Genomic DNA, 26,397 nt, shown 5'->3' with positions numbered 1-26,397 from the left:
GTTTTCAACTATAATCTCTTCAAATATTTTCTCAGTCCCTTTCTTTTTATCTTCTTCTTCTGGGACCCCTATAATTCGAATGTTGGTGCATTTAATGTTGTCCCAGAGGTCTCTGAGACTATCCTCAATTCTTTTCATTCTTTTTTCTTTATTCTGCTCTGCAGTAGTTATTTCCACTATTTTATCTTACAGGTCACTTATCCGTTCTTCTGCCTCAGTTATTCTGCTATTGATCCGTTTTAGAGAATTTTTAATTTCACTTATTGTGTTGTTCATCACTGTTTGCTTGCTCTTTAGTTCTTCTAGGTCCTTGTTAAATGTTTCTTGCATTTTCTCTATTCTACTTCCAAGATTTTGGATCATCTTTACTGTCATTACTCTGAATTCTTTTTCAGGTAGACTGCCTATTTCCTCTTCATTTGTTAGGTCTGGTGGGTTTTTACTTTACTCCTTCATCTGCTGTGTGTTTCTCTGTCTTCTCATTTTGCTTAACTTACTGTGTTTGGGGTCTCCTTTTCGCAGGCTGCAGGTTCGTAGTTTCCGTTGTTTTTGGTGTCTGCCCCCAGTGGCTAAGGGTTGGTTCAGTGGGTTGTATAGGCTTCCCGGTGGAGGAGACTGGTGCCTGTATTCTGGTGGATGTGGCTGGATCTTGTCTTTCTGGTGGGCAGGTCCACGTCTGGTGGTGTGTTTTGGGGTGTCTGTGAACTTATTATGATTTTAGGCAGCCTCTCTGGTAATGGGTGGGGTTGTGTTCCTGTCTTGTTAGTTGTTTGGCATAGGGTGTCCTGCACTGTAGCTTGCTGGTTGGTGAGTGGAGCTGGGTTTTGGTGTTGAGATGGAGATCTCTGGGAGATTTCCGCCGTTTGATATTATATGGGGCTTGGTGGTCTCTGGTGGACCAGTGCCCTGAACTTGGCTCTCCCACCTCCGTGACAGTCCTGATGCCTGACTGGAGCAGCAAGAACCTGTCCTCCACACGGCTCATAATAAAAGGGAGAAAAAAAAGAAAGGAAGAAGAAGATAAAGTAAAATAAAATGAAGTTATTAAAATAAAAAATAATTATTAAGAAAAATTTTTTTTAAGTAAAAGAATAAAAACGGACAGACAGAACCCTAGGACAAATGGTAAAAGCAAAGCTATAGAGACAAAATCTCACACAGAAGCATACACATACACACTCACAAAAAGAGAAAAATGTACATATATCGTTGCTCCCAAAGTCCACCTCCTCAATTTGGGACGATTTGTTGTCTGTTCCGGTATTCCAGAGATGCTGGGTACATGAAGTTAATTGTGGAGATTTAATCCGCGGCTCCTGAGGCTGCTGGGAGAGATTTCCCTTTCTCTTCTTTGTTCGCACAGCTCCTCTGGTTCAGCTTTGGATTTGGCCCCGCCTCTGCGTGTAGGTCAGCGGAGGGCGTCTGTTCTTCGCTCAGACAGGACGGGCTTAAAGGAGCCGCTGATTCGGGGGCTCTGGCTCACTGAGGCCAGGGGGAGGGAGGGGCGCGGAGTGCGGGGCGAGCCTGCGGCAGCAGAGGCCAGCGTGACGTTGTAGCAGCCTGAGGCACGCCGTGCGTTCTCCCGGGTAGGTTGTCCCTGGATCCCGGGACCCTGGCAGTGGCGGGCTGCACAGGCTCCCCGGAAGGGGGGTGTGGAGAGTGACCTGTGCTCGCACACAGGCTTCTTGGTGGCGGCAGCAGCAGCCCTACTGTCTCATGCCCGTCTCTGGGGTCCGCGCTGTTAGCTGCGGCTCGTGCCCGTCTCTGGAGCTCCTTTAAGCAGCGTTCTTAAGCCCCTCTCCTCGCGCACCAGGAAACAAAGAGGGAAGAAAAAGTCTCTTGCCTCTTTGGCAGGTCCAGACTTTTCCCCGGACTCCCTCCCGTATAGCCATGATGCACTAACCCCCTGCAGGCTGTGTTCACACCGCCAACCCCAGTCCTCTCCCTGCGCTCCGACCGAAGCCCAAGCCTCAGCTCGCAGCCTCGCCCGCCCCGGCGGGTGAGCAGACAAGCCTCTCGGGCTGGTGAGTGCCGGTCGGCACCGATCCTCTGTGCGGGAATCTCTCCGCTTTGCCCCCCGCACCCCTGTTGCTGTGCTCTCCTCCGCGGCTCGGAAGCTCCCCCCTCCGCTTCCCGCAGTCTCCGCCCACGAAGGGGCTTCCTAGTGTGTGGAAACCTTTCCTCCTTCACAGCTCCCTCCCACTGGTGCAGGTCCTGTCTCTATCTATTGTCTCTGTTTATTCTTTTTTCTTTTGCCCTACCCAGGTATGTGGGGAGTTTCTTGCCTTTTGGGAGGTCTGAGGTCTTCTGCCAGCGTTCAGTAGGTGTTCTGTAGGAGTTGTTCCACATGTAGATGTATTTCTGGTGTATTTGTGGGGAGGAAGGTGATCTCCACGTCTTACTCTTCCGCCATCTTGAAGCTCCTCCATTGCACCATGGATTTCTCATCTAGTAGCGGCAGGATATTTTTTAAATGTCAAAAGAGAAGAACCATTAGCCCAGAATTATATATCCAGTGAAAATATCCTTCAGAAATGAAGGTAAATGAAGATATTCTCAAATGCAGGAAACCTAAAAAAGCTTCTTATCAAGAGACCTGCTCTGAAAGAATTGCTAAAGGATTTCTTTTTTAACAGAAAGGCAATGATACCAGATGGAAACATGGGATATGAAATAGGAAGAGTAACAGAAATGGTAAATATCTGCCTAAATATAATATTAATAGATAGTCTGACATTTGGGGAAAAAAGTAATCTGATCTGATTCATCGTATGTAGATCTGATTCAGCGCGTGTACATCTGATTCAGCACGTGTAGATCTGATTCAGCATATGTAGATCTGATTCAGCGTATGTAACATAACTGCAATATAAAGACGGGGAGGGTAAAGGGAATTATTAGGAGTAAAGTTTCCACATTCCACTTGAAATGGCAAAATATTCTAAGTAGGCCCTGAAAAGATGTTTTTCTATTATAATCCTTAATTACTAAAAACTATGCAAAGAAATATAGTAAATAAAAACACAGTAGATATTTATTTTTTTAATTGAGGTATAGTTGATTTATAATGTGTTAATTACTGCTGTACAGCAAAGTGACTCATTTATACATATATATATATATATATATATATATACATTCCTTTTTTTAATATTCTTTTCCATTATGGTGTATCATAGGATATTGTATATAGTTGCCTGTGCTACACAGTAGGACCTTGTGGTTTATCCATCACATATATAAAAGCTTACATCTGCTCACTCCAACCATCCCTCCCCCAACACCTTCCCCCTTGGCAACCACCACTCTGTTCTCTGTGTCTAGGAGTTTGTTTCTGTTTCATAGATGGGTTCATTTGTGTCATATTTTAGATTTCCCATATAAGTGGTATCATATGGTATTTGTCTTTGTCTGACTTACTTCACTTAATATGATAATCTCTAATTGTATCCGTGTTGCTGCAAATGGCATTATTTCATTCTTTTTTATGGCTGAGTGGTATTCCATTGTGTATACGTACCACATCTTCTTTAACCATTCATCTGTCAGTGGACATTTAGGTTGCTTCCATGTCTTGGCTATTGTGAATAGTGCTGCCATGAACATAGGGGTGCATGTATCATTTTGAATTATAGTTTTGTCTGGATATATGCCCTGGAGTGGGATTGCTGGATCATATGGTAATTCTATTTTTAGTTTTCTGAGGAACCCCCATATTGTTTTCCACAGTGGCTGCACCAACTTATATTCCCACCAACAGTGTAGGAGGGTTCCCTTTACTCCACACCTTCTCCAGTATTTGTTATTTGTAGACTTTTTGATGATGGCCACTCTGACTGGTATGAGGTGGTCCCTTGTAGCTTTGATTTGCATTTCTCTAATAATTAGTAATGTTGAGCATCTTTTCATGTGCCTATTGGCGACCTGTATTTCTTCTTTGGAGAAATGTCTATTTAGGTCTTCTGCCTATTTTTTGATTGGGTTGTTTGTTTTTTTTGTTGTAGAGTTGTATGAGCTGTTTGTATATTTTGGAAATTAAGCCCTTGTCAGTTGCATCATTTGCAAATATTTTCTCCCATTCTGTAGGTTGTCTTTGCATCTTCTTTATGGTTTCCTTTGCTGTGCAAAAACTTGTAAGTTTCATTAGGTTCCATTTGTTTTTGTTTTTATTTCTATTGCCTTGGGAGACTGACCTAAGAAATCATTAGCATGATTTATGTCAGAGAATGTTTTGCCTATGATCTCTTCTAGGAGTTTTATGGTGTCATGTTTTATGTTTAAGTCATTAAGCCATTTTGAGTTTATTTTTGTGTATGGTGTGAGGGTTTGTTCTAACTTCATTGATTTACAAGCAGCGGTCCAACTTTCCCAGCACTACTTGCTGAAGAGAATGTTTTTTCCCATTGTGTATTCTTGCCTCCTTTGTCAAAGATTAATTGACTGTAGCTGCATGGGTTAGATAAATTAAAATGGAATAAACCCAAAAGAAGGCAGGAAAGGAGAAACAGGAACAACAAAAAAACAAATGAACAAACAAAAAGTGAAAAAACAGGAAACAGATGGTATACCTAAATCCAAACATATAAATAATACATTAAATGCAATGGCCTAAACATGCCAAGTAAAAGACAGATCTTCAGAATGGATTTTTTAAAATGACATGACATTCACTTTATATATGATGATATAGCTAGGTTAAAAGTAAAATTATGGGGCTTCCCTGGTGGCGCAGTGGTTGGGAGTCCGCCTGCCGATGCGGGGGACACGGGTTCGTGCCCCGGTGTGGGAGGATCCCGCATGCGGCGGAGCGGCTGGGCCCGTGAGCCGGGGCCGCTGGGCCTGCACGTCCGGAGCCTGTGCTCCGCGACGGGAGAGGCCACAGCAGTGGGAGGCCCGCGTACCGCAAAAAAAAACAAAAAAAACAAACAAAAAAAAAAAGTAAAATTATGGAAAATGATATACCACATAAATTAATTAAAAGAAAGCCAGAGTGGCAATAAAATACTATAAAATAAAGTATACTTCATAGCAAAGAAAATTGCCAGGAATAAAGAGTGATATTACATAATGATAAAGAGTCAGTATACTAAGAACACATAACAGTTCTATATGTGTATATACCTAACAACAGGGCTTCGAAATACATAAAGCACAACCTAAAGAACTGTGACAAGAATTTAATATGCCTTTCTCAGTAATAGAGCTAGTATATAGAAATTCAGTAAAGATATAGAAGAATTAAAAAATACTATCAACCAAAAAGATATGCTTGACAATTGTAGAAAACTCCACCCAACAGTAGCAGAATACACATTATTTTCAAGTACACGTTGAACGTTCAATAAGATAAATCAAATCCTTCTTCACAAAACAAATGTAAAAAAGTCTAATGAACTGAAATTAAATTAGAAACAGAAATATAGTGGGGGGGGAGAAAAAGATAGCACTTTTTTGACAATACATTTCTAAGTAATCCAAGGGTCAAAGAGGAAGTCTCAAGGAATATTAGAAAGTATTTTGAACTGAACAAGAGTAAAATTATAACATAGCAAAACCTGTGGGTTGCTTCTAAAGCAGTGCTTAGAGGGAAAGCTATATCATTAAATGTTCCTAATAGAAAAGAGAAAAGGTCTTAAGTCAAGAACTTAAGCTTCTGCTGTAAGAAACTAGAAATGAAAGAGCAGAGTAAGCTCAAAACAAGAAGAAGAATGGAAATTATAGATATAAGAGCAGAAATCAATAAGAGTGAAAACAAAAATAATAGGGAAAAATCAGTGAAACCAAAAGGTGATTTTTAAAAAATCAGTAAAATTGGTAAGCCTATTGCAAGAATGACAAAAAAAAAAAAGACATAAATTACCAATAGCAGGAATTTTATAGAGGAGATGTCACTGCACCACCCTTCAGACATTAAAAGGACCATAAGGGAATTCTTTGAACAACAGAACCTTTATAAGTTCAACAACTTAGATGGGAGGAACCAATTACTCAAAAACTATAAACTACCAAAACTCATACAAGAAGAAATAGAAAGCCTAGAATCCTGTAACTAATAAGGAAATTGAATTTGTAGTTTAAAAGCTTGTGAAAAAGAAATCTCCATACCCACATGGTTCCACTGATGAATTCTGTCAATCATTAAAAGAAGAATTATCACCAATTTTACACAGTCTCCTCCAGGGGAGGAAATACTTCCCAACTTATTTTGTGAGACCAGCGTTACCCAGAAGAAGACAGTACAAGAAAAGAAAACTATGGACCAATATTCTTCATGAACATAGATGCAGAAATCCTCAACCACGCATTAGCAAATCATGTCCATCTGTCTATCTATATCTATCTATCTGCCTATCAAATATATCATGACCAAGCAGAGTTTTATCCAGGGAAAATAAGGCTATACAATATTTGAAAACCAGTCAGTGTATCAGTGTAACCCACCAAGTTTGAAAGCTATGGAAGAAAAACCAAACCACATGATTATATTAATTGATGCAGAAAAGGAATTTGACAAAATTCAACTTCTATTCATGATATAAACTGTCAGCAAACTAGGAGTAGGAGGGAATTTCCTCCTATTTATGCATTTACGTAAAAGGCATAAGGGCATTTACATAAAACCTATGGCTAATATACTTAATGGCAAAAGACTGAATGTTTTCCCCCTAAAATGGTAAACAAGGTAAAATTATCTGCTCTCATGACTTTTCTTCAACATCATGCTTCTAGTTCTAACCAGAGTAATGAGACAGTAAAAGAAATCAAAGGCATATTGACTGGAAAAAAAAGAAACAACACTTTCCTCATTCACAGATGACATGATTGTTTATATAGAACATCCGGAGAGACTTACCAAAAAAAAAAAAAGCTCCTATAACTAATAAGTGAATTTAGCAAGGTCACAGGATACAAAGTTAAAACACACAAATCAATCATCTTTCTATAGGTTAGCTATGAAAACTATTAGAAACTGATATTAAAAACATAATTTATAATCAATCCCCCAAAATGAAATACTTAGGTATAAATCTAATAAAACGTGTGAAATATGTATGTAAAAACTGCAAAATACTCATGACAGAAATCAATGACGACCTCAGTAAATGGAAAGACAATGTATTTATGTATTGGAAGACTCAACAGAGTAAAGATATCAGTTTTCCCCAAATTGGTCCATAGATTTAAAAGAATTCCAATCAAAATCCCAGCAGAACTCTTTGTAGATAAAAACGAGTTCCTTGGGGCTTCCCCGGTGGCGCAGTGGTTGAGAGTCCGCCTGCCGATGCAGGGGACACGGGTTCGTGCCCCGGTCCGGGAAGATCCCACATGCCGCGGAGCGGCTGGGCCCGTGAGCCATGGCTGCTGAGCCTGCGCATCCGGAGCTTGGGCTCTGCAACGGAAGAGGCCACGACAGTGAGAGGCCCGCATAACGCAAAAAAAAAAAACCAAACAAATTCCTTGTAAAATGTAATGGAAAGGCATAGGCACCAGAATGATCAAATTAAAAAAGAATGAAATAGTGCCATTTGCAGCGACATGGATGGACCTAGAGATGATCATACTAAGTGAAGTAAGTCAGACAGAGAAAGACAATATAATATCACTTATATGTGGAAACTGGAAAAAAATGATACAAATGAACTTATTTACAAAATAGAAACAGACTCACAGACTTAGAAAACAAATTTATGGTCACCAAAGGGGAAAGGTGGAGGGGAGGGATAAATTAGGAGATTGGGATTAACATATACACACTCCTATATATAAAATAGATAATCAACATGGACCTATTATATAGCATAGGGAACCCTACTCATTACTCTGCAATATCCTACATGGGAAAAGAATCTGAAAGAGAATAGATATATGTATAACTGAATCACTTTGCTGTACACCTGAAACTAACACAACATTGGAAATCAACCATACTCCAATATAAAATAATTTTTTTTTAATTTAATGGAAAGGCATAAGCACTAGAATGGTCAAAATAATTTTGAAAAAGAATAAAGTTGGAGGAATCACATTATTAATTTTAAGACTTACTATAAAACTACAGTAATTGCGCAGTATGGTACTGGTGGAGGGAAAGCTCCACGTATCCCTGGAACAAACAGAGAATAGATAACCCAGACACTGAATCACATAAAGTTGACCAATTGATTTTTCACAAAGGTGAAAAGGTAATTCAGTGTAGAAATGTCATTTCAAAAAAGTGGAGTTGGAAAAACTGGACAGCCATATGCAAACAAACTTTCACCTAAACCTTACATGTTATAAAAATAACTCAAAATGGATCATAAGTCTAAAGGTAAAATGTGTAAAACTCTTAGAAGAAAACACAGGAGAAAATCTTCGTGGCCTGAGGTTAGGCCAGGGGTTCTTAGATCTGACACCAAAGCACAAGCCATAAAAAGCAAAAAATGGTTAACTTGGGCTTCATCAAAATTTAAAACTTTTACTCCGTGAAAGACACTTCTTAAGAGAATGAAAAGGCAAGCTGGAAAAATATTGACAAATCACATGTCTGACAAAGGATTGTATCAGAATATATAACGAACTCTCAAACCTCAACAGTAAGGAAACAAACAGCCCCATTTTAAAATGCCGAAGGGCATGAACGGATGCTTCACCAAAGAGGATATACAGATGGCATAAAAGTACATGAAAAGATGTTCAACATCATTAGCGATTAGAAAAATGCAAATGAAAGCCCAATGAGATAGCACTGCACATCTCTTAGATGAGCTAAAACAAAAAGTACTGACAATACTAACTCCCCTTGAGGATGTGGAACATCTGGATCACTTCTACATCGCTAGCAAGAGAGAAAAGGGTACCGCCACCCTGGAAAACAGTCTGGCGGTTTCTTAGAAAGTTAAACATACACTTTCCACGTGATCCAGCCATCCTACTCCCAGGTTACTTACTTCAGAGAGCTGACAACTTAGGTTCACACAAAAACCTGTACACAAATGTTTACAGCATCTCTACTTATGAACGAAAATGGGAAACAACCCAAATCTCCTTCAGCAGGTGAATGGATAAGCCAGCTGTGTTACATCCATGCAGTAGAAAACTACTCATCCATGAGAAGGGGAAGGTGTTGGTAGGTGCAGCAACTTGGACGAACCTCAAAGGCATCGTGCTGGGTAGAAGCCAGCTCATAAGTTTACATGCTGTCTGATTCTGTTTATGTGACATTCTCAAGAAGAGAACACAATGATGGAGAATAGAACCGGGGCTTCCAGGGGTTACAGATGTGGAGAGAATGAGGGAGTTGTAGAGGGAGGTGGGAGAGTGCAGTGCTTCATAGCATGGGCACCTGAGTTGGCCTTCTCCACCACTTCGTAGTCCTGTGACGTTGGGAGTTATACAGCCTCTCAGTGCCTCAGCTTCACCTGTGAAATGGGAAGGATAACAGTACCTACCTGCAAGGGTCGTTGTGAGGATTAAAGGAATGAATACATGTAGGGCACTTAAAATAGTGCTGTTACATAGTAAGTGCCCAGCAAGTGTTATCGATGTCACCAGTGTCCCGTGGAGACATCAGAAAAGCTAACCTGGAGCTCTTGGAGCCCTGCATTCAAAGTCAAAGGCTGAGGCTTGTATCAATGGATGTTTAAAACACACACACACACCCCTTCCCTTCCTCCTGGACCTCCTCTCTCTTTTTTTTCTCTCTCTTAAACTCAATAAAAAGAAGACAAACAACCCAATTGAAAAATGGGCAGAAGATTTGAAGAGACACTTCACAGAAGAAGATATACGAAAGAGGGTTAAGCATGTGAAAAGATGCTGACATCACTCATCATGAGAAAAATGCCAATTAAAACCACAATGAGATAATGCTACAGTGGCTAAAGTGAAGAAAGACTGACAATGCCAAGTGTTTGCAAGGATGTGGAGCAACAGGAACTCTCATACGTTGCAGGTGGAAATGCAGAAACAGGACAGCCATTTTGTATAACTGTACGGTACTATGCTACAATGTTAAACATACTCTTATGATATGACCCAGCAGTTTCATACCTTTGTACTTACCCCTGTGTCTACACAAAGACAAGGAAATGAATACTCAGTGTTATTATATTTTTAATTTTTATACAAATTTTAAGGTTACTTTCCATTTACAATTATTCCACAACATTGGCTTTATTCCCCGTGTTGTATAATAAGAGCAGCATTATTCTTAATACCCCCGAAGTAGAAACAGCCCAATTGAATACTAGTCAGCAGTCAAAAGGAATGAAGTATTAATATATACAACAGCATGGATGAATCGCCAAAACTTTATGCTAAATAAAAGTCAAAGATTCTGTGCTGGGCTTCCCTGGCAGCGCAGCGGTTGGGGGTCCGCCTGCCGATACAGGGGACACGGGTTCGTGCCCCGGTCCGGGAAGATCCCACATGCCGCGGAGCGGCTGGGCCCGTGAGCCATGGCCACTGAGCCTGCGCATCTGGAGCCTGTGCTCCGCAACGGGAGAGGCCACAACAGTGTAAGAGGCCCGTGTACCGCAAAAAAAAAAAAGGATTCTGTGCTATCTGATTCCATTTATATGAAATCCTCGAAAAGACACAACTACAGTGACAGCAGACCAGTGGTTTCCCGGGGCTGTGGTCGGGGGAGATCAACAGCGAAGATGCAGGAGAAACCCTTTTAGGATGAGCTACTTTACGGCTCAATTTTGGTGGTGGTTCCAGTTACCAAGATTCATCAAACTATGCGCATAAAATGGATGCGTTTCGCTGAACATAAATAATGCCTTAAAGGAAAAAACAAACCCAAAGGCTGATCGTTTAAGTGTCTTTCAACCTGTTTTCCCAGTGCCTTAGGCGTGGTGGTCTCGGGGCCTGCCGAGCAGACCTCCTTATCAGAAATAAGGTCATTTAAGGCTTTTTTTTTTTCCTTTTTGGCTCAGAGCTGTGGATTCAGCTGACACTGACCAATTTCCACTGGGCACCATCATGTGTCCCAGGCGGAGGCTGACAGAAACAAGCTTGTGTTCCCGTCACTAATGATATAAGCCTTCATCATTGTCTCTGCCAGGCTGTGTTCATTGTCATTATACCCACTGAAGAAGAGAACAGAGTCATAATGAGCTGGGTGTTATCTGCTCACCAATAATTTATAATGGGCAAACTAGGACAGGAACAGAGCTTTTTTTGACTAAGGAGGTTGCATGTCACTCTTCAAATCTAGGCCAAAAAATTATTTATAATGCATAGACAGTCACTCAGAAAGTTAAAAGGTTCCTTTCTTCTCTCCCATGTGTTTGAACACTATGCTTTTCACCTTGGACAGGCACAAAGGCACCTCGGCATCTTACTGCTACACCTGCAGTCAGACTGTGGGAGAGATTGGGAGAGAGTGTACTTGAAGATGGTGACTAGCCTAGGAACGAGGCCTTTGTAGAAATGCCTTGAGGATTTCGGGTCCTCCCAGAAATCCAAGGAGAGAGAGGAAGGAGGGAAAAGTCAGGAAAAGGAAGAGACCCTTAGGTAAGGGTAGCTACCACACGCCTTAGGTGAGCTGTGAAGAATTACCTCAGCTGTTATCAGGAAACCCTCCAAACTGAGACGAAATCAGCAAAAGATGACTTGTATACGGGTGGGTTGAAACCAAGACAGGTCGTGCGCAATTAGGCAGTGACAAGCGGAATGGTTGTGGCCATCACAGCATCAAGGGAAAGGGCGTTAGGCGTGTGTGCCTCTGTTTCTAAGGGCTGTTTGGGGAAGCTGTATCTATGGGGATACTGACATCTGTGGATATTGGTACCTGCCCTGGGGGAGGCGAACCCCTCTGAGGGGAACCTGCTGAGTTGTCACAGGCCACCAGCATCCTGTCCTGACCACGCGTTGGCCAGTGGCCTCCTGGTGGGTGATCTGCTGCTCCAGGCACCTTGACCCCGGGCCCCAGGGGGCCTGGACCAGCAAGTTCAATGGACCCTGCAGCTGTGGCCCTTGCTCTCTCTCGGTGAGCTGACTTTCTGGAACGACTCCATCTGGGGTGAATTTGGGAGGGGTGGGTCAGCTTTGAGTAAGGGGGCTGTTGGCCTGTGGTGTGTCTAAGGATCAAGGCCTCTGGGGTGCCACAGCTTCTCAGACTTCTTCAGGCTATGGGGGGCGGGTTGGTCCCTTGTCTAGTAGAGCAGCCCCTGCAGCCGCGATTTCCTATCCGAGTTCCCGGGATCCCAGGCTGCCTCAGTGCCTCAGTGGCTCAGAGCAGATCCCTTCCCCTCAAACTGAGCAGCTCCACTTTGATCTCTTCTGTAGGCGTGCAGTGTAGTGTGTCGTTTTTAAAAAAAAAATAAACTCTATTTTTAGAGCAGTTTTAAGTTCCCAGAAAAATTGAGTGGAAGGTACAGAGATTTTCCATATGCTCTCTGTCGCTATATATGCACAGCCTCCCCGATTACAAACACCCCACCAACAAGCCTGGTCCGTTTGCTGCAACTGATGAAACTACATTGACACATCACTGTCCCACAAAGACCGTAGTCTAGGGTTCACTCTTGGGGTTGTACATTCTCTGGGTTTGGCCAAATATATGACACACGTCTGCCGTTATAGTATCATATAGACTAGTTTCACAGCCCTGAAAATCCCGTGTCCACCTGTTCATTCCCCCACCACCTCAAGCCCTGGCAGCCGCTGATCTTTTCACTGTCGCCATGGTTTTGTCTTTTCCAGAACATCATAGAGTTGGAGTCCTCGAGTGTGCAGTCGTTGCAGATTAGCTCTTTCACTCAGTAACATGCATTGATGTTTCCACCATGTCATTTTTAAAAGGGTTCAGCAACATTTAGCAGCTTGTCACATGCAGTCCCTGTCACGTTGCCTCTGAACCGTGCGTGGCTTGTAGATGGTTTTGTGTGGGGTGTGCCTGGACTCCCCAACAGGATGATGAGCTCTGGGGCAGTGGGCAGGACGTGTGCCCTGGGTGGCACTGGCTGTCTACTGGACACTCAGGATGCCTGGTTATCCCTCGTGACTTGGCGTCAGGGGCTAGGCGCTCTGGGTTGGAGGGGACCTGGTTTGGGCCTGAGGACAGACTGTCATAGCAAACCCCTCAGGGCTGTTTATCGTGATAATCAGCATGTCATTTGTTCTCTGGAGTCAGAGCATCTGGCCACAGAGCCGATCTGTAAGATTTTGCATCTGAGGCATGACTCACTGATCCTGTCTCTCTTTGTGGCCAGGAGCCTAGCGTAACATCTTTTCTGTCCCTGTTACTCAGCTCGGAAATATGGCGCACGTTTCTTTCCTTGAAAAGTTTTGATTAGATGATCTCAGCAGAACACACTCTGACCAAAAGTGCCTCCGTCCCATAAGGAAGGCTTCCAGAGGTGGAATGTTCCAGTAACCTGTGTATTTTGCGTTGACAGAGCTTCTCGAAACAAGTCTGAGAAGAAGCGTCGGGACCAGTTCAATGTTCTCATCAAAGAGCTCAGCTCCATGCTGCCTGGCAACACGCGGAAGATGGACAAGACCACCGTGCTGGAGAAGGTCATCGGATTCCTGCAGAAACACAATGGTAATGGTTACGCTTCTCTCCGTTTTTACTCTGTTCCTGCCATTTCCGTTTGGCAATGACTTCATCAAGTTGGTCTTGCTGCTTGGTTCTCCCTCCCCAGCAAACCCGATCTCCTCCGTCATAGGTTTCCTCTTTCCAAGGCGCTCCACCCTCTAGAGAAACCCTGTCTCCAGCAGGTTTGGGACAGGACACTCACCTCGCAAACTGCTTTCTCAGCCAGAGGAGGGAATCCAGAGCAGACTCACAGGTCGCACCCAACCCAAGCAGGGCGGCACTAACAATGGAAGCATCTTGATTAAAAATGTCTAGAGCAAGCCTTTTCGTACAGCCCTGCCATGACCAGGTATTCATTTTCCAGTGGATCAGACGGTACTGGTGTCTCCATCCATTGCCGCCACCGCCCCTAAGCTCTTTGGCCTTCTACCAAAGAGTTTAGGTAGAAGGAAAAAATTAATACCATGGGGAAAAAAATACCATGGAAAAATGTAATCAAAAATAATGAATTGACTTAATATCAAATCCATTTTTTAACTGAGGTATAACTCACATAGCATGAAATTGACTACTTTAAAGTTTATAGTTCTCTGGCTTTTAGTATACTCACAGGTTGTGCAACCATAGACACTATCTAATTTTATCATCCCCCAAAGAAACCCTGTACGCCACTAGCAGTCACTTCCCATTTCCACCCTCCCTCCAAGTCTTGGCAACCACTGGTCTATTGAATACTTTCTGTCTCTATAGATTTGCCTGTTCTGGGCATTGCATACAAATGGAATCATACAATGCGTGGTCTTTCGTTTCTGGCTTCTTTCACTTAGCATCCTTATTTTAGCAAGTATCTGTGTTTCATTTCTTTTTATGGCCAAATAATATTCTATTGTGAGGATATACCACTTCACTTATCTGTTTACCAGTTGACAGGTATTTGGGCTATGTTCACTTTTTTGGCTGTTAAATAATGCTGCTGTGAACATTCCTATACAAGGTTTTGAGTAGATATATATTTTCAGTTCTCTTGGGTATACCTAGGAGTGGAATTGCTTGGTCGAATGGTAACTTGGTGTTTAAATGTTTGAGAAACTGCCAGACTGTTTGCCACAGCAGTGGTACCATTTTTACATTCCCAGCAGCAATGGATGAAGATTCCAGTTTCTCCACATCCTCACCAACACTTGTTATTGTCTGACTGTGTGTGTGTGTTTATTATAGCCTTCCTGGTTGATAAGAAGTGATATTTCATTGTGGTTTTGATTCCCATTTCCCTAGTATCTAATGATGTTGAGCTTTTCCTGGGCTTACTGCACATGGCCAATTTGTATGTCTTCTTTAGAGACTGTCTATTCAAATCGTTTGCCCATTTTTAATTGGATTATTTATGTTTTTGCTATTGAGTTGTAAGATTTCTGGATACTAGACCCTTGTCAGATATATAATTTGTAAATACATGCCTCATTCTGTGGGTGGTCTTTTCACTTTCTTAATGATGTCCTTTGACATAGGAAAGTTTTCAGTTTGATGATATCCAACTTATCTTCTTGGTGGTGGTGGCGGTTTCTTGTGCTTTAGGTATCATATCTAAGAAACTGTTGTCGATGAAGGTCATGAAGGTTTAAATCTATATTTTCCTCTAATAGTTTTATAATTTTAAGCTATAATTTAAGCAGTTAGATATAAGCCATAGGTTAAACATTTAGATATTTGATCCACTTTGAGTTAATTTTTTGTATATGGAGTAAAAGTAGGGAGTCAAAATTCATCCTTTTACATGTGACTATCTAGTTATTCCAGCACTCCACTCTTTTTTTAACTTTTCAATACTTTATAAAGGTATAACACTCATACAGAAAATACACAGATCATAACTGTACCGTTGAATTAGTTATGACAGAGTGAATACAGCCAGGAAGCCAACACCCAGGTCACGAAATAGAAGCTTCCTCAATAGTTGCCCCTTCCTATTTACCTCTGCTTTCCCCAAAGGTATTCTCTGGCTGACTTCTAATACCAGAGACTGGTTTCATCTGTTGGGCCCTCACTCAGATGCAATCATACATTATGAACATGATGTTTGTGTGACTAATCTGTATTCTTCCAGCGCAATGGCTAATTCATTTTCATTGGTACCTAGTATTCCATTATACGAACTTATTACTTGAATCCATCCTTGAACTCATGTCTTTCTCAAATCATCCTGTCTCCATTTTACTCTCCTTCCAACCCTTTTACCTCTTAGCACGGCCCACCCTGCACCTGCTCCCCTGTGGATGGTACAAAAAAACTGAAGAGTTAGGGGAGGGTTCAGGAGCTACTAACAAGCAAGAACAGAATTCTTTTTTTTTTTTCCTTAGCCATGACACCAAACATATTAAAGTCAGAAATGTCAGATTACTGAGGAGATAATTACACATCTTCTGTGCTTACTGTGATGCTTCTCCTTCACTGAACATTTCCCTAGACAAGATGATTTCATGGAAGAGGGCACAGCTGGGACACTAGAAAGTTTCATTGTACTTGTTATTCTTTTATTATTTCTGTAATGATTGTGTATACCTATTACAAATGTGACAGTAATGATATATCTCCTTTTTTTACCCCAAGGCTGCCCAGGGGAGAGTAAAGAATATGTTAATTGCTTTTGTTAAAAGTCAGGGAAGAACAGTCAAGCCGGGAACAAGAATAAAGGATTGCAGCAATATTTGATTGCCCCCAATAATTTAAGCAGAATGGTTATATTTCCTAAATGATGATTTAGCTAAATGAAAGGGCAGGTTGGTTTGATTACCAAGATATTGTGTGCAAATTACTCAAACTAGGTCAGTGCCACTGAGAAATAGGACAGCCGAGATCAGGTTCATCAGTGTGACATTTATGTTGGGCTCTGTCCACTGTGGAATTACAGAATTGTCAAATCTGGGACCTGGCAAGGATCCGTCAGCAGAAATGCAGCCTCCTACCACCAGGAGTGCCTGTGTCCATCTCACCTTCTTCTTAAGACTAAGGCCTACTCCACACAGCCCCCTGAAACGCAACCAGAATCAACCCCAGATCTCCCTCATCCTTATTCCACATTCAAAAGAAAATAGAAAATCCAAGACAGATTTTATTGAGAAACATCACGGTTGGACCAAAATTTAGATTAAAGCAAAAAACAAACAATAACGTAACTTATAATCCAGATGGACATGAACTCCACAAGCATCTGCAGTGGAGTGGAGGACAGCATGGTTAGCATTAATTCGGGGCCCACCTGGAGCCAGGCAGGCATTGTTCTAAGGGCCCCATAGAGTAACTCACTGGAGTGTATCTCATCGGAGCCTTACAGTGACCCTTGGGTTGGTACCTTTTCACAGATGAGGCAACCGAGGCACAGAGATGTTCAGCCACTGTTATCAGACAGCCAGGAAGGTGCAGAATCCAAACCAGGCATTCTGTGTCCAGAGCCCAAGGTTTTACCGTTACACCGTACTGCTTCTCCGCAAGACATGATTTATGGGACGCTTACAGATAGAGACGTCATAGCTACACTATAGCTGCTGATTAGTGTGGCCACTTAGACTACTGGCTCTCACCCTTGGCGGCCCCTTAGAATCACCTGAGGAGCTTTTAAAAATACATGGAACTGGGTCACACCTCACAGGCCAACACCTCAGAATTTCTAGGGGTGGAACCCAGGTTGTGAGCTGGAGCGGGCTCAAACCAGCTTGCAAAAGGTGATGGTTAAATTTTCAAGAGTTTTCCAAGCCAGTTGACATCAAGTTGGCAGCTAGAAATCAGCCAGGGTCTGAGAATTTACACCATAAAAACAGGCAAACACTACTGCTGTGGGTGTGCAGAGCCTTTGACCGGCTCACCCCTGGGTCAGGCCTAAGCATCAGTATTTTTAAAGCTGCCCGGGTGATTCCAGCGTGCAGCCAGGGTTGAGAACTGTGGATTTAGATGTACTTTCTGCCTTCACGCTGAAGGTGGACCACGTGATACGTCAGGCATGATGAGGAGGTGCAGGTAGTCGTTATAATTGTTTAGCTCTTTCCTCAATGATCTGTCAAGCATCCCTGTTTTCTCAGCCTGGGAGATACACCTTGATCCTGGAGTGCATACGTTTTCTCTTTGGAGTAATCCAACTCAAAATGAGAATCTGACCGTGTTTCTCTGTAGGGAACTGTTGTGTCATCAGGATCTGTTACAGGAGAGAAACCCCTAAACTATGTGGATAGCAAGGCATATGGGGCAGCCTTATCCACACCCGTGGAAACGTTACTTCTACGAGACCAGGCTGACCTGTGTGCTTTCCTCTGCCTGTGCGAGTCTCAGCTGATTCAGTGTCACTTTCTCCCAACATCAAATTCTAGTCTTCATCCTTACCCCTTCCGTACGTCTGCCTTAGTGAGCGGGGGTGGAGTGGAGATGGCGGCAGAACAAGGAGAAATGTCCCTGTTGGACAGGGTGACAGTTACCCCATCCAGCCTATTTTCTGCCCCATTTTCCAGACGACTCCTTGACCGTATATAACCTAAAATCGTACCTGCTTGTTCATGCGTAGCATGAGCTATTGGGAGGTGAACGTTCTAGGGCACAAGTACAACTTGAACTCTGGTAGACTTCGGGGGTTCAGCTTCTGATTGCAATGTTCCCCTGCAAAATCGCTCCCAGATGGTTGTGCTTCCCTTGCTGTTTAGAAACCACTCTGACGATATTGCTTTGCTAATCCTGCCCTGTCACCTATAGCTTGTAATATTGTTCCCGTAAAATGCCAGTAGAGATGTGATTATAACACTGAATTCGATTTCCCAGTTTAACTTGCTCGGAGGCATTTTATCTATTTTTTAACGTGCTATGGATGGATCCTTAACTTGCAAGGGCTGTAATCAGATTATTGAAAATCAAAGTGAATGAAATGGCAGCTTTCAGTAGTATTATGCTGTTGCTGTGGAAAGTATCTAGTCATACTGAATGAGCTAAAAGAAATGTAAGTTGGATGGTCCTTGTCTATATCAGATTTGGGCTGCCAGAAAGACTCTTCTCCTAGACAAACGATTAACCTACAGTTTCATCCTGATGGTCAGAGGAATTTTACAGAAGAGCGTATGTGTTGGGAAAAGGGGGAGGGTATTTATGGGTTCGTTGATAAGCATAGCCGCAAGTCCATCTCTTTTCTAAGTGGTAAAAGGGTCGCAGTCATTGATCTGAGGAACTGGGAGTTTCACCCTCTCCTCTTGGCTCAGCTGGGACCCAAGAACGATAACTGGCCCAGATGTGTGTGTAGCGCCTGGCCTCTGCTTCCCAGGATGCCTTTCACTGGGCACAGCCTGTGGCCAGGTGGCATCAGCTGAGAGGGGTCCCCACACTGGTCCCCGCTGGTGGCCCTTCAGTGCTGTTGGCTGACTACCTGTCCACCACGGTTTCCTTTCCTGGGTTTCTTCCTGTGTTCTGTGACCAATGGCCGTTAGTGGCTCTTTTGTGCTCCTTTCAAATCATGAAAGACAAAACTTCAGTTGTGTGCAAGAGCAGCAAATATTCTTTCAGAAATCAAGAAGGGAGATCTCTTCCCCGCAGGGAATGCGGGGTGACTGAACTCGGGGAGGTTTACAGAGTCACACGTGTAACTCACCCTTCACAGCATCTTCATTCAGGAGTGACCACTTTCATTCATTCACATCCATTCACTCAGATGTCAGGATGAACTGGCCAAACTCCCTGCGGAGAAACTACCAACAACACAGCGTCAAAGGAGAAGGCCTTTAAATGCCTCTCGTTTAAGTTTATAGATTATCTGCCTGAACAATTTGCATTTTCTAGGAAGTTGTTGAACAGAATATGATTCTCTCTGAGGTAAAGAGATAAATCATAGCTACGTGGGTTTTTCTTAGCACCAAGAAAATAACCCCTAAAGAAACCTCTTACTACATAAAGTGGAGCAAAACATTGGTTAAAGATGGAGGATAAACTGAAGGAAAAACAAATATATTCAGTATAGCATTTGAGCTCCCTGTAATAATCTTATAAGAGATATTTTATTAATAAAGCACCCTCTTTCAAAAAGGCAGAAGCCAGACATGGAAACAACCTAAGTGTTCAACAACACTTGACTGGGTAAAGAGGATATGGTACATATATACAGTGGAATATTACTCAGCCATAAAAAAGAGTGAAATAATGTCATTTGCAGCAATATGGATGGACTTGGAGGGCATTATGCTAAGCGAAATAAGTCAGACAGAGAAAGATAAATACTGTGTGTGCTATCACTTATATGTAGAATCTAAAAAATACAACAAACTAGTGAATATAACAAAAAAGAAGCAGATTCACAGCTATAGAGAACAAACTAGTGGTTACCAGTGGCGGTGGGAGGGGGTAGACAATACAGGGCACAAACTATTGGGTGTAAGATAGGCTCCAGGATGTATTGTACAACACAGGGCATAGAGCCAATATTTTATAAGAACTGTAAATGGAGAGTAACCTTTAAAAATTAGATAAAAATTAAAAAACAAAAAAGAGGTTTGAAGATTAGTCAGTAAACCAAAAAAAAGTGAAATGCCCTGAAATCTTACAGTTTTTATAGGAAAGAAACTTGATTGGTGTTTCCCCGAGCTTGACAAAAATCCTAAGAATTTACATGAAGTTACCGAGTTGTGAAGCAGAAGGAAATTATTCTAAGTCATGAATAGTAAAAACCAATTTCAATCAACTATGATAAAGAAAAGACAAAAGGGCAGGAGAGCTAGAGTGTTTAAGGAGTCCTGTGTAGACCAATGACTATTAAATTTACAAATATGAAAAACGTCTTCCAAACAAGGTAGTTACTTGAAACGGGCAAAGTACAGATTAACCCAAAAAAGTTTTGGGAAGAGTAAATTCTGGCCTTAAAAGCAACTAAGTAACATGTTTTTGTATAGCACATTATACTTCAGGAACTGGAAATGCTGAAAAATACATGACAATCTGCACAGACACAGTAGGTTAGATACTACGCACCTAAGATGTTTCTGGAATTTTGAAAATACCAGCTCACTAAAGCGTTTTGTTTCACCTTGAGCATGAAGAAGCAGCTTAAGGATGTGACCCTCCATCCCTGTCCTTGTTCCTGTTGCCTTGAGAGGTGGCAACCACATAACTCCAACCGCTGATGGGCTCTGTCATGTAGAAATTCAAGGGCATGGTACCACCTGCTAATTGTAGGCACTACACCCAGCGCAGAGGGTGGGCTTCTCTCCTCACAGAAGCCTCATTAAAGGGGTGTGAAAAGGTCAAGAGGTGTTTTTAAGCCCATTGTGTCCAAAGCACCCAGTCCTCAGAAATCAGAGTAACGTATGTCCTTATATCAGCGTCTTTCATTAAACTACACATTTACGCAAAATCACATAGAAATAATGTGTGCTTCATCTATTAATTCCAATTTCTAGGTGCCTTCCCATCTAAAAGCTTGTTTATGCTTTTTTTTTTTTTAGAAGTCTCAGCGCAAACGGAAATCTGTGACATTCAGCAGGACTGGAAGCCTTCATTCCTCAGTAATGAAGAATTCACCCAGCTGATGTTGGAGGTGACATGCACTTTCCAATTAGCTTAACGGGTTGCAAATTAAAATCTAGCTGCTTGCTCCAGATAAGACCCTGTGCCCAAAGTAAACAACCGTTCTTGACCCTGCAAAGAGGGCTGGGAACAGATAGACTCTTGAAAAATCTGCCTGCTCTTGCTTATGTTTTGGCTACCGAGTTGGGCAGTAGAAGCGAGAATCCCCAAACTCAATGCAAGTGTGTACCGTTGCCATGGTGACTGCCAGCCCACTCACATCTCCCAACCAGAGGATACCTCGTTGGGGAGCCAGGCAGGAACAGAGTTGGAGGTAGGGAGAGTGAGGGGATTACGTCTCTGCCTTGTATTTATGTAGAATATGATGCAGAAATTATATATTTTTCCCTTCGTAGGACACATTTTGAAAGTCAGAGTCTTCTTTTAAAATAATGCTTTTAACTTGATCTCCGATTGCATCAACATGACGTGTGGATATCAGCCATACGTGACTGTGTCTCCCCACCCAGCACGTGGTCTCTCTGTGCCAAGAAGGATGCTCACATTTCTTCCTCCGGAAAGTTAAGGGCCCACGCCCATCTGCTGGGCTGGATTTGAGGGAATCTGACCGATCTGAGTGCCTGGCCTTCTTCAACATCATGTTTCTCTATGGGTGAAACTTCTCAGTACAGATGAGGATAAGTCACTGCAAAAACATCTAGATGGTGCTGACTTCTGAACTGGGGATAAGACTGGGAGTGTTCGGATACAATGGTGGACAGAGAGAAAGCCCCAGACGTGGCATGTCTGGGCCCTTGAATTAGAAGAAGAAACCTGGGATGGATGGGTTCAGCCAGAGGAAGTTAGACACTGGCTGTGTCTGTGGTTCCTGGCAGGGTTTTAGAGAATGGCTCTTCGGGAATCTGTCTGTCTAGATCTCATCTTATGTGCCTATATAAGACTGATGTAAACGTTAATTTACATAGATTAACTGTGCAGAAAACAGAAAGTTACTGGAGTAAGAAAATGCCAGAATGAAGATGTCCAAATATTATGAAATATAAAAGCATTAATGTACATTTGCATGAAATGAAAGATACTTAAATCTGCATGTGAACTATATTTAAAGAAAATACAGAACTTTCTCCAGAAGCAATGCATTTTAAGTATGTTAAATTTAGAGGAGCTTGTGAAATATCATGTTGAATTAATGCATCATTATGCTACTTCACAGAAATCATTTTATCTTTTAATTCTTAGGGAAAAGTAATTAAAACACATAACCCTCTAGCATATAACCCTCTTAAAAAGTCTGTAGCACAACTTCCCCCCCGCCGCAAGGAGTTTTAGGGTATCAAAAGTATTTGAGAGAACAGGACGTTTATATTAACAATGTATAATAGTTGCTTGTAGTAGTCTCTTATGGTCATTTGTATTTCTGTAGTGTTGGTTGTAACTTCTCCTTTTTCATTTCTAATTTTACTGATTTGGGCCCTCTCCCTTTTTTACTTGCTGAGTCTGGCTAAAGGCTTATCAATTTTGGTTATCTTTTCAAAATACCAGCTTTTAGTTTTCATTTATCTTTTCTGTTGTTTTCTTAGTCTCTGTTTCATTTATTTCTGCTCTCATCTTTATGATTTCTTTCCTTCTGCTAACTTTGGGTCTTGTTTGTTCTTTCTCTAGTTGCTTTAGGTGTAAGGTTAGGTTGTTTATTTGAGATTTTTCTTGTTTCCTGAGGTAAGCTTGCATCGCTGTAAACTTCCCTCTTAGAACTGCTTTTGCTGCATCCCGTAGGTTTTAGATCATCGTGTTTTCATTTGTCTTTAGGTATTTTTTGATTTCCCCTTTGATTTTTTCAGTGATCCATTGGTTGTTTAGTAGCATATTGTTTAGCCTCCAAAACACATGTTTGTGTTTTTTGCAGTTTTTTTTTTTTCCTTGTAGCTGATTTCTAATCTCATAACGTTATGGTCAGAAAAGATGCTTGATAGGATTTCAGTTTCCTTGAATTTACCGAGGCTTGCTTTGTGGCCCAGCATGTGATCTGACCTGGAGAATGTTCCATGTGCACTTGAAAAGAATGTGTATTCCCTGCTTTCAGATGGAATACTCCGTAAATATCAATTAGGTCCATCTGGTCTAATATGTCATTTAAGGCCTGTGTTTCCTTATTGATTTTCTGTATGGGTGATCTGTTGATGTAAGTGAGGTGTTAAAGTCCCCCGCTATTACTGTGTTACTGTCAATTTCTCCTTTTCTGTCTGTCAGCATTTGCCTTACGTATTGAGGTGCTCCTATGTTGGGTGCATATATGTTTACAGTCGTTGTATCTTCTTGGATTGATTCCTTGATCATTATGTAGTGTCCTTCTTTGCCTCTCATAACAGTCTTTATTTTAAAGACAAAAATTTGGGCTGAACTGAGACTTAGGAGACTGAAATTTCTAGAAAAAGAAGATTTTAGATTTGTATGGATATGCACTTTCCTCTGCTCCCAGTGTAGACTCCCTAAAGCCAGTCTAAAGGAAATCATGCTAGATGAGTGAATTGGACCCCAAAATTAAGCCTATACAACAAGTGGACCTTCTGGGTGAATTGCATCTTTGAGGCATATGGGAAACCCACCGACTAGAACTTTTGACTTATCTCTGACTGTTTTAGCCTCCTCTTCTACCCTCTTGCCCCTCAGTAGACACAGGCCAGGTGATGGGTGACTGGAGCCTCCTGTACCTTCCCCATGATGGTTCCCACAGGATGATGCTCTCATTTCCCAAGATGCAACTTCTCCATAGTGTGTGTCCCATTCCAGCTGCATATCCCCCTCCTTTGTTCAGAGCCATTTCAGGGAGCATGAGGAATCAGATGCCATGTCTTCATAACCAGGAGGTTCCTTTCTAAATGAAGATGAAACCCAGGACAGAACCCATCAGGCCCCAGGGAACTGCACTGCTGGTGCCATCTGGATGTGAATCCCTCCTTCTTCCCTCTTCTCCCAGAAGAGCCCCAAACCAGACTCCATGAGAATTCATACAGTTATGGAATTTGAAAGAACAAAATGACTTGGTCGCAGACCAGCCAAGCTGGTTGAGTGTAAACTGGCCAAGATGGTGACTATAAGCATTGGAACAAGTAAACTCAAAAAAGGGAAAGCTCTTACTGACTGGCAACTAGGAAGTGTGTGGTATTTCTGAATTTTGTTCAGAAAAGCTACAGCCATCTTTTTTCTTAGCCCAGATGTCCCACAGAAGACAAAAAACATTCTATCAGAGCCAGGAATTGGCAGAAAGGGGTGGTTTCGTTTCCTTCTGGTGTGCGGCAGGTATGAAACTCAGGCCATTATGGCATCTCTGGCGTCCCTGAAGCTCCTGCCAAAGGCCCCATTGCAATAAGAGGGGCACATCGCTTTTCAGTCACGTTCTATTGAGTCCCTCTCAAATGCTGCGGATGGGACTTCCACAACCATGGCGAGCATTCTTAAAGCAGTGACTCGGTGTAATTCTTGTGCATTTGATGGAAAACGCCAATGGGCGTTATCTTCCATCTATAAATACCTTCAGCTTTTTAACACCCACTTGCTTTACAACTTCAAGAGGGCATGGGCTCCCTGTGCAAGAAGAGAATTTATGTTGTTCCTGCTTTTCCCGATATTCTAATCTACTTTTTCTAAAATGGTCCAGCTGACGTCATCAACAGTGCCTCCACCTGTTCAAAAAAATTCACTTCCAGGAGCACTGCTACTATGATTTTTTTTTTTAATTTAGAAAAATACATAAGGGAAAAAGAAATAAAGTTCACTAGGATGTACCTCGGTGTTCACCATGAGCCATAAGTCTGATCCCGGATCTCTCCAGCTCAGCACGCTTGGCATTTCGGACCTGATAATTCTTTGTTGTAGGGACATCCTGTGTGTTGTAGATGGGAGGTTTCAAAGCATCCTTGGCCTCTACCCGCTAGATACCAGGAGCACCCACCCCAGAACTGACAAGCAAAAATGTCTCCAGACATTGCCAGATATCCCCAGGGGGGCAAAGTTGCTCCCAGTTGAAAACCACAGATGAATTCCAAGAGGATGAGGTCCACTTAAGAAATGTGCTTTAAGATATTTTTCAGTCTTAAATCCTGCAGTACGTAAGTGTTCAACAGTAAGTGACCCACATGTTAATCTTCCTGGTGAAGAGAACTCCCACTTTGGTGCGTGGTGATGGTGGGTGCCCTTCTCTGCACACTTACTGGACTATTTCCGCTTACTGCTGCCGTGCACTTGGCCACACCCTCGTACCCTGAAGGAATCCGTGCCCTTTGGCTGTGCAGATGCTCAGGAACACCCTAGGAGGATATAGCTGAGTGCATACAAAATGTTTCCAGAACTTTCTAAGCACATATTTCAGTTTGGGGTTTTTTTCCCCCAAAGTGGAAAAATTCCTATATTTGCAGAAGATGCTATTTTAACAGTACAGTCAGTGAGGCAACAGTGACAGTTTACAGGGATGGTCTGCGTGAGCGTATTACGTCCTCAAAAATTTGTTTTTGGGGAGGTGGACTTTGTTTTTAATCTCCTCCATCTCATCACTGTGCCCATAGAGCCAGTTGCCAGGATGACCCCATTCTCTGCTGAATAGAGTCTGAACTTTAGAAATCACCTTTCTCGTGTGTCTCATGAGAGCATCGTGCGCCCCTGATAAGGATCTGAAAACAAAACAGTGAGTCTGTGAGAAAACATGGACGGCCTGTATCTCTTCTCTCACGAGCACCCAGAGCAGTGCATCTAGCATAGAGCAGGCACTCAGTAAAAACGTCTAAACAAATGAATTTTCCGGTTATTTTGAAATACGGTTGACCCTCCGTGTCTGTGGGTTCCGCCTCCGAGGTTGGTCGAATCTGAGAATGTAGAGCCCACGGATATGGGGGCAACTCTCAGGGACTTAAGCATTCGTGGATTTTGGTGTCTGCAGGGGTCCTGGGACCAGTCCCCCACGGATACCGAGGGACAGCTGTTCTCATGGGTCTGGTTGAGTTACACAGCACGTCCCCATCGGTCCTTACCTTTCACTTTGGTGGATTCATGTGAACGCTCTCTACAAACACTTCCTTCAGGAGGTCTTTCTATGGCAATGGATGTAAGCAGAGGTCTACGCCAACCAGCGGGCACAGTTTTTCTTTTTTTTAACACCTCTGTGAGGTCTGCTGTCTTAGTAAGTGTTTACCAGTGAACTCAGAGTGATATTGGGGGTAGGACAAGGACTGTAAAATATCACTGACAGCTTTTAATGGGTCACCGTGATAGTTCTGATTCGGCCCAGAGGTACGCTTATCATTAAAACTACTTAGGTACAGGGCCGTTCACAG

The 26,397-nt window shown here is 42.4% G+C and overlaps 1 protein-coding gene across 6 annotated transcripts in view; it reads left to right on the top strand.

The window, feature by feature from the left end:
- NPAS2 (neuronal PAS domain protein 2) overlaps positions 1-26,397 on the top strand; it is a 181,510-nt gene that overhangs the window by 95,668 nt on the left and 59,445 nt on the right. For 4 of the 6 annotated variants that reach the window (XM_060168869.1, XM_060168872.1, XM_060168867.1 and 1 more), the window contains 2 exons: positions 13,389-13,537; positions 20,992-21,083. In XM_060168869.1, the coding sequence (XP_060024852.1) occupies positions 13,389-13,537; positions 20,992-21,083 (241 nt within the window). The remainder of the gene's footprint in view (positions 1-13,388; positions 13,538-20,991; positions 21,084-26,397) is intronic. The other 2 variants (XM_060168870.1, XM_060168871.1) reach the window with 1 other exon arrangement.

The sequence above is a fragment of the Lagenorhynchus albirostris genome, chromosome 13, assembly GCF_949774975.1.
Source record: "Lagenorhynchus albirostris chromosome 13, mLagAlb1.1, whole genome shotgun sequence".
NCBI lineage: Eukaryota > Metazoa > Chordata > Mammalia > Artiodactyla > Delphinidae > Lagenorhynchus > Lagenorhynchus albirostris.
Note: the sequence above shows the minus strand (reverse complement) of the source record. Positions and strands in the feature narration are given on the sequence as shown.